This window comes from Myxocyprinus asiaticus, chromosome 23, assembly GCF_019703515.2.
Source record: "Myxocyprinus asiaticus isolate MX2 ecotype Aquarium Trade chromosome 23, UBuf_Myxa_2, whole genome shotgun sequence".
NCBI classification, from domain to species: Eukaryota; Metazoa; Chordata; class Actinopteri; order Cypriniformes; family Catostomidae; genus Myxocyprinus; species Myxocyprinus asiaticus.
Genome location: NC_059366.1, coordinates 30,006,183 through 30,015,729, shown reverse-complemented (window position 1 = coordinate 30,015,729; position 9,547 = coordinate 30,006,183). Strand labels below are relative to the sequence as shown.

The following is a 9,547-nucleotide window of genomic DNA, read 5'->3' as shown; positions in this document are numbered from 1 at the left end:
TAAACAGTACTGAAGGAGTTCCCATCTATGTTGGGCACTTATTGGCTGCTTTTCTTTATTATTTGGTCCAAGTCATCAATTTCAAAAACTTATTTTTATTTTTATTACATTTTAGTTTTATAATGAAATAAATTAATATGGTGGCACAATTATACTTTTGTCTACAAAACTAATTTCAAACATTTAAGCATATGCCTTCAGATCAAAAGATTTTTAAGATCATGAGAAACATTTCAGTCAAGTGTTTCAAAAGTTTTGACCGGTAGTGTGTGTGTTTGTGTGTGTGTGTGTGTGTGTATATATATATATATATATATATATATATATATATATATATATATATATATATATATATATATATTATTATTATTTATTTTTTTTAAAGTAAGATTAGCTTTGCCTGTTCAAATATAAAATGCATTGGGAAAAGTTTTCAAGATTTTATCTTTATTTTGATTATGTTCTTTCATGTCACTCCAACTGTGTTGAATGTCTTGGCACTGAAAACAACAGCCTCTGCTTGAACTGCTGTAGAGTGGACACATTGTGTTGCCACGAGTTTCCAAGCAACCAAGCTCTCCTCCATTCAAATACTGTAGTTTTATCTATAAGGGCTAAGGGCCTCTAGCAAGTTCTTTTCAAAAAGAAACGGTGGGAACTCTCCTATGTTACTAAAAGTTCTGAATGAACAAATGTATAATTTTTATAAACTTGATAATTGTGATAGTCAATCATTGTGATTTTTACCCATAAAACATTGACTTTGCTTGACTCAAATTGATGTATAATGAGGATCAGAGTTTTTTTATATATATTTTTTTATATATAGTTCCAGAATTGACTATTTTGCTAAAATAATTTAGGAAATTTGATGCATTGCACTTTTACAGTACCCCATTAAGTGGCAATATCTAGAATTTTAAATCCAATAGAGTATACAATACATAATATTTACTGTTAGCATATTAAAATGCATACGCATTTGGCAAAGATGATAAACAGCAAGAGAGAGCTGATAAAGTAACTTTTATTGATCTTGCTGTAACAGTGTCCACTGGCATTGGGATTTCATTGAAATTAAACTCAACAGGGTTTAAAGAAAGAAAATACAGTTTCAAATTTCTGCCACATTAGATAAAATATTTCCATCCAAAATCCCCTCTAAAAGAGCAAAATTTATTTCTGACACTTTCTGAAAAAAATAAAGAAATAATCAAAAGCAGCAGCGTTCATTTAAAAAAATCTAAATCATATTTCAGAGTTGAAACAAGTTGGGATTTGACAACTCAAAATATATTATAGAAGGACAGTATCAGAAGTTCCCTTTACTTTGTCATTATTAATTAAATGTGACTTTTAAATAAGTCTGAAAATGCTTTAAACCAGACATGACAATGTGTATCATGTTCTTAAGGATTCAATTTCAATTCATGACCAGTATTGAATGTTTGATAGAAAGTTTAACCTTAGCCAAATCTAAACCACATTTTTATTCTTTTTTTTTTTTTTTGTCAACCCACCCATTATTTGTATTACAAACATTACACTGCCGTATGCCCAAAATCTTTCCATCTCTGTAAGAAAGTAAATTATAATAAACGTGTTTTCAAAAATATAAATGCTTTTTAGTAAAACATAGCAATATCTTGATCTTATCCTCAAATTAAACAGGAAGAAAAATTAAACTGAAATGAAATAATCCTGTTTAAATATATGAAAGGGAACTGTATTTGACAGCTGCTCAGCTTAGTAAAGTAAGGCATGGATATGGAGACTAAGCACACGAGATCACCAAGAGAGAAAAAGAAGAAAAAAAAAAATCTTTCTGTGCTTAAAAGAATATCTGAGGCACAAAAAGTGACAAAGTCATGAGAATAAGTTTTCTCCTCTTTTAAGTCACTTTGTTTGGATAATCTCTTTGCTTAATTTTCATTGAATATTAATGAAACCGTCTCACCCTTCACGAGATTTGGCATCCCAAAAAATAAGATAATGACTCTGACATGTGAACTAAAGATTTAGAAGCAGATCAAAACAATATGCATAGAAAAGCATTGGAAAGATTCATTTCAAGTTTTCAAGACATTTGATCAGAATTAAAATATGAATGTGTGGTCACTACAAAACTATCCATATTTGAAAAGGATCTTTAAACTTTCACATTATGTGGCTGTGAGATAGACAATGGTAAAATGACCAAACTACACTTCAGTGCTTTCCTACCTTTGATTTGATTATCAAGGTTTGCAAGAATTGTAGTAACTGCAAAGTGACTGTAGATGTCACAGCTGATTTAAATGTTAAATATTATCCATGCTACTTCTCCGCTGAAGGGAGCAAGTGCTTCCTGAGACCAGCTCTCTTTGTCATCATGTTTCATAAGGTATATTAAACCCTTTATTTAGTCTAACAGCACTAGGTACTGTCTACTTTTGACCAGAGGATGTGTTTAACAGTGACTACAGAGCTGATGTTGATGCTTCAAGTATCACAAGAACTAACTTACAATGCAAAGGTGGGAAAAAACCATTCTGTTAGTAGGATGGATCTGGAATTTTAAAACATTCTCTCTGACCTAAAGTAACAGTCTGGTCATTCAAAATTCAGATTAGATGTTATTAGTTAACTTAAAATTAGCCATTACATTTTCAGGTGAAAGGAAATTAGAAGAACATGGACTTAAATGCTAATTTCGTGGTAGTTCAAAATAAACTTGACAATCGGAGTACATTTGTTTGGCATCGTAATTCAGTATAAATTCAAATGTTTGATTAAGGTCTGTGAATTTTCAAAAAATGTTCACAATTCTATAAAACTATTCTTCTGAGCTGAACAAATACCTGAAAATCTTGAAACCTTAAATGTAAAAAATATACAGCTGTTTAACGGATACAAATGGAATGGAATTCTCTTCATCTTTGAACCAAAATTATAATAGTCCTGTCCCTTATTAGCAAGAAATTGGGGGAAAACAATCCAGTATTTCAGTTTTTGGATGGGAACAGACAAATATTACATTTGGGAGGATGTGTACAAACAATAACTGGATTTCCTCATGAACAAAATAGACTGCATTAAAGGCCTTTCAAAGGAATAAACTGGAACAGTGTACTCTGAAATCAAATCTGAACTACCAGAAGTGAATCTCTTATGGCTGATCTGTTAATGAAGTCGATTACTTTGAACTGGTAATATCTGGGCACTTACAATACATCATTTTTCCCTTGCTCTGTGACTGAAGCAAGTATAGCTGATGGTAGTCCTGAAAACTAAAATAGAGCAGACTCAAAAGTTAGCTTTCAGGGCACCAGCAGTCCCACTGGGCAAACTTTACTCATTCATCCCCATGATTATGCAGCACCCAGCAGCTAGAGAGAGCTAAAGGAGAGGGCTCACAACATTGGTTTCTACAAGCCAAGCCACTGGCACACAGGTACCAGGTAATTAATCGTTCTTCACACTGGTTCCTCTTCTTTAGATGTCCATCTCGAACTGAGCATCTTCACCTGTGACATAAAAGTCTCTAGTGAGGGGAAAAAATATTTCATATGCAACATTCATGACCACTAGGGCTGCAGCTAACGATTATTTTGATAATCGATTAATCTAACGATTATTGGAACGATTATTCGACTATTCGGGCGATTATTGCAACAATTAATCATTAGCTTTTAACTGATTATTCAGCTTGTGCCCCGACTTAAAAGGTTGTATTAAATGTGCTTATTAACAATAAAGAGGACAAATTCACTGCAAAAAATCCTATTGTTATCAAGTGTTTTTGTCTTGTTTTCCATTTAATATTGTCTAAAAATCCTTAAAACAAGATACATTTACTTGAGAAGCAACATATAAGATATTTAGACTTGCTTTAAGAGAATGTATCTTAAATATAAGTGTATTTTTTCACTTGGTTGTACTTCTGCGAGTGCATTAAAGACAAAATATACTTAAAGATCTATTCTGTAAAAGCAAGTATAAATATCTTATATGCTGCCTCTCAGGAGAATGCATCTTTTTTAAAGGATTTTTAGATATTTTAAAATATTTGTATTTTTAATATTATATTCAACATTCTCAGATAATTTTTTCTTCTGAAGAATAGCTGCTAAAGAAAATGTACATTGTTTTAAAGGAGTTTTAGATATTTATATTGGAAAACAAGCCAAAATAAAATCAAAAACGTATTTTGTTGTAGTGTATAATGGGGCGAAGACTACCCTCTCTCACCTTTCTGTTCACTTCAATCCATCTTTAACTCACAAAAAACAAACTCTCTCTTATTAATAAAGCTGCGTATTGCCAATTTTCTTCATGATAAGAAATGCACAGTGACATTTATTATGATTCAACAAGTTGTGAGCCATCACTTTAAAGTGCAAGTGCGCGCTCGAGGGACGAGCATCCCTGCGACAGGGTGTGCCTCAGCCGGGTGCAGTTTCAATCTCTCCCCCTTAGATCAGGACATTCACGAAACTCATAGAAGAGGCGCTGACTGCACAGAGAAATGCCCGATTCGGAGTTTGTAGTTATTTACATGACCTGCTTCCATATTATCTGAACTTTATTAAAGCTATAACACATTAAATATAACTGCATTAATGATGTAACGCCGGGGTGTTTCCTTTAAATACGCTCGACATGCAAGTTTTGCTTCGGTGGAGCAGCAGCTCCGGCTACACTTATTCCATAACGTGATTGCTTCTGTATTTACTTATTTGTATTTTTGCATTATAATTTCCTCATACTTTATGATCTACATCACCTGAAGTTGTTAAAGTTTAGAGTGCATATGGACTGTGAGCTGTTTTCTTCCTCTCCTCATTCAGGCGTGAACTGCAGTGCTGTTCTCACGTGTCATCTTAGAGTTTAATGTAATCTCAGGTTACGTTAAATGAGATCAAACGACTATTCAACAATGAACATTTTTGTCAAAAATTTTTTATTGTCGCATTGTAGATAACGTCGTCTAATCGTTTCAGCCCTAATGACCACTACGAAACTAAGAGAGGAAGGGCTCCATTTTCGTGACCGCACTAGGTGCAGCACAACGTGCAATGACCATGCGCTACGTCTTATCCAATTTTCGTAAGAGCGCTAATTCCAAGGTCATTGCGCAAGGTCAAGAGTCAAGACGTTTCAGACCCACGTTTGCTTTCAGCGCAAAGTCTAAATTCAGTTCCTGCATTTGCAGTTTGGAGATTCCACCAGCAGGTGGTAATAAAGTTCATGTCCAAACTCTGAAAATATATTGGAACATGAAATTATTTCACTGGCAATCACAGTTGTAGCCATTTTATGATACAACATTTTATGAGATTTGTGTTCAACTATCTATAGGTCATGCTTTATTTTTCCAATTATTATTATTATTATTATTATTATTATTATTATGTTTATATTTACAATTGTATTTATGATCTAATTTCTATTAATATTTATTTTTACCTGTTGTCTTAAGAGTGATTTTTAAGTCACTGCAAAAGAGGCCGGTGAATGCTGTTGGAGAGTGTAAAATGTAAAAAATAGATTTTACAGGAGGTGGTTATATAGAATTTGTTTTACCACTTCATTATTTTTATAATATTTTCGTTTCATTTTATGTGTAATTTGAATTTGGAAATATATATATATACACTACCGGTCAAAAGTTTTGAAACACTTACTCATTCTTTATTATAATTTTTACATTTTAGAATAATAGTAAAGTCATCAAAACTACGGAATAGCATAAATGGAACTATGGGAATTATGTTGTGACTAAACAAAATCCAAAATAAATCAAAACTGTGTTATATTTTAGCATCTTCAAAGTAATCACCCTTTGCCTAGAATTTGCAGACAAGTACTCTTGACATTTTCTCAACCAACTTCTTGAGATATCACCCTGGGATGCTTTTTAAACAGTATTGAAGGAGTTCCCGTCTATGTTGGGCACTTATTGGCTGCTTTTCTTTATTATTTGGTCCAAGTCATCAATTTCAAAAACTTATTTTTATTTTTATTAAATTTTAGTTTTATAATGAAATAAATTAATATGGTGGCACAATTATATTTTTGTCTACAAAACTAATTTCAAACATTTAAACATACGCATTCAGATCAAAATATTTTTAAGATCATGTGAAACATTTCAGTCGTGTTTCAAAACTATTGACCGGTAGTGTATATGTGTGTATATATATATTATATATATATACACTGTACATATATTTATGTGTGTGTTTCAATAAATTAAATTCATTTTTAAAGCAAAACTGAATGCTACACGTCTGTGCAAAAATCCATAGCCTAACCTGAAAGGCCGATACAATCACTGTTAATACTAGTCATGATTCTGTGTCACTTGATCACTTTATTGGATTAATAATATTTACATTCTCTATAATTTAACAGAGCCTATATCCAAATCCTGACAAGAACCACATTTTCCATGTGTATAAATGTACAAAGGAGAGTTAATGCACAAAAGTAGTCCATATTCTATTCTTCTAATTCATTGCATATGGTCCATTTACACTAACAAATTCTTATGAATGTGCTGTCATTATATCACAGCACATTTTATTTATATGGTGCTTGACAGGGAATTGACTATATAATAGGACGCAGACAGTGCAATAACCAGAGAAGAACCTCAGAATTAAATTGCACTTGACCCAGCCCATTAGTGCTTTGCGCACGCAATTTCACCAAACCCACTTGCACCTAGACTTAGCACATGCTTACACAAAAAAAATATTTTTTTTTTAAATTCATGGCCATGCCCATTGACTTTGCACGTATAAATTATTGCATAAAATAAAAAAGGGCCAAAAGTCATAATGCTAACTGTATAATTCTAGTAATTACTAGTCTAAACCTCCAATCAGACCTATTAGTTTTAAACCTCCATTCAGACCTATTAGTTTTAATCTTTGTGTACAAAAGATGACAGATCGCAAAGCAGGGAGGTTCCAGTGGAAACAGTTCCAGTTAGGTCAGTTTTAAAGACTAACCTTGCCCTGGCTTGGCATCACGGTTTTTGATGTTGTTAGCTTCATTCCTCTTGTTTTCATTCAGGATGTTTCTGCTTGTCACTCCTGGGATAACCGGCAGGTGCGCTGGAGGAGTCTGGGCAATGGGCGAGTTACGCCGGTCTAACAGAAACTTGCGATCATAGATTATTCGGGTACCTGCATTGTCACAACAAACAATAAACTAGTCAGTCTGCCAGCCAGGTCTGCTTATTGTTACAATACAGTTTATTACATGATTATGCATATGGCATAAACAGTATTATAGACATTCCTAATGCAATTCAAAAGCAATCTGGCTCTTACATATGATCATTCCTTCAACATCCAATAAACTACTGCTTTCAGCAGTACAAACATTAGTTCTTTTGATCCAGTGTAAACAAAAAGCATAACCATGGCAAAGAAGATTTTTTTTTTTCCACCTAGCAATTGAATTCACACTTGGTGGGGGTGTATACAGCTACAGCTCTGGAAAAAATTAAGAGACCACTGCAAGATTATCAGTTTTTCTGGATTTACTATTTATAGGTATGTGTCTGAGTAAAAAGAAGAAGATGGATGGCCACAAGCCATCAAACAAAGCCGAGCTTCTTGAATTTGTGCCATAAGTGGCATAAAGTCACTCAACAGCAATGTGAATGACTGGTAGAGAGCATGCCAAGATGCATGAAAGCTGTGATTGAAAATCTGAGTTATTCCACCAAATAATGATTTCTGAACTCTTCCTAAGTTAAAACATTAGTATTGTGTTGTTTAAAAATGAATATGAACTTGTTCTCTTTGCATTATTTGAGGTCTGAAAACACTGCATGTTTTTTTGTTATTTTGACCAGTTGTCATTTTCTGCAAATAAATGCTCTAAATGACAATATTTTTATTTGGAATTTGGGATAAATGGTTATAGAATAAAACAAAAATGCTCATTTTACTCAAACACATACCTATAAATGGTAAATCCAGAGAAACTGATCATTTTGCAGTGGTGTCTTAATTTTTTCGAGAGCTGTATGTGCTTGCGTCTGTATGCGTTTAATGTAATGCATTCCTTTGTTCTGTCCTATTCTGTCCATCAGTCAGAGTGGACCAATCATGTTGACGCACAGGCGGCGCACATCCTCCCTGTTGTTGTTGTTGTTATGAACTCTATGGCTGTGTCTCAAAGCCAAGTGAGCTGCCTTCCTAGGCAACATTTTATGGGCATCATCGATTTAAACGTTCCAACTTTATTGAGCATCATTAGAATAAATTAAACGAAACGTTCAAATGAGCCTAAGGCACTTAAAATACTGTCTAGGTAGGCAGCACAGTAGGTTTTTTGAGACTCAGCCTATGTCGTTAGGGCTTCCAGCCCACAACAGGCCACCCTCTACCATTAGACTGTCTCCATGAAAACTACAAGCCGAAATCAGCTGGGACATGGAGCACAGGTCTCAGGCGTGAATTACCTCCCGGGGTGGTGGAGAATAAAGTGCCTCCAGGAGTGGTGCAGTAGTCGTGAGGTAGCTGCGTTGAGTCGTTGATCAGCACCGTCCTGGTCGGGATGGCCCTGCTCTCACTAAGCTGACGACTGGACGACATTGCACTTGCTTCGGGGGTGCTAACCAGAGACGAGCGATGGAAGGTAAAACCTCGGGCCCTTTTCCCCTCGTTTCTTATCGCTTTCTTTAGGCTTTCTTGGCGTTCTGCTCGTCCTCCCAACCGACAGCACCAACCCCTCCCTCCGCCAGGCACAGGAAGCGAAGAGCGCTGCGAGGATATGACATCAATTGGAGAATGACGTGAAACACACGCCCACCCTTGCGTCATAGTTTGGGATGTTTTCGATGAAAGAAATGTACACGAAATTAAGCAGTATTTTGAATTAAATCAAGAAAGCGTGGAAAACACTTGTTTTGCGCTTAAAGGTTTTTAGTTGACACTTTTTTCATTTATTACTTGCATATTTGTTATTGTTTCTAATTTATTATTATTATTTTTTTTTACCTCCATGCCTTATATTTGAACTGTTAATTGTTATGTTGTTCTACCTAACTTTAATTTAATTTGTTCAATGCTGAATTAAAAAAGTATGTTATCTTAAATGTTATCTTTAGTATTATTTAACTCTTTAAAGTGTATAATTATCAACTATGTATATAATTTTCTTTTTTTCCCCTATAGATTTTTTATTGTTTTGTACCTCAGTTCGTTTCAGATCTACATCCTGTAATTTTATTTAATTATGAACCATGTGGATATGGTTATTGTTACTGTTTGAATTGTTCCTTTATCAGTACTTTAATAAAGGTGTGAAAAACAGAGAAAGAAATGTGTCACTTTCGGCACACAGTTGTTTTTTTTTTTTTTTTTTTTTTTTTTTTAAATGTGACCTAAGAAGACTGCACAAATTGAAAGCATACAAATAGAGTAACCTAAAATTCTGAAATGATCTTTGGTTCTTTGATGAAAATATTTTTAATGATACATTCTTATAGTTATTATTCTTATGTGATATGCCAATATGCAATAACTGTTTTATTACAGTGTTT

General features: G+C 33.8%; 1 protein-coding gene across 1 annotated transcript; it reads right to left on the bottom strand.

The window, feature by feature from the left end:
- Positions 1 to 1,007: 1,007 nt before the first annotated feature.
- On the bottom strand, positions 1,008 to 8,772 carry LOC127414298 (eukaryotic translation initiation factor 4E-binding protein 2-like). The gene is made up of 3 exons (XM_051652244.1): positions 8,465 to 8,772; positions 6,999 to 7,175; positions 1,008 to 3,506 (listed from the first exon to the last, which is right to left on the bottom strand). Exons 1-3 carry the CDS (start codon positions 8,595 to 8,597, stop codon positions 3,475 to 3,477), a joined length of 342 nt encoding a protein of 113 aa, XP_051508204.1. The 5' UTR covers positions 8,598 to 8,772; the 3' UTR covers positions 1,008 to 3,474.
- Between the last annotated feature and the right edge of the window lie 775 nt (positions 8,773 to 9,547).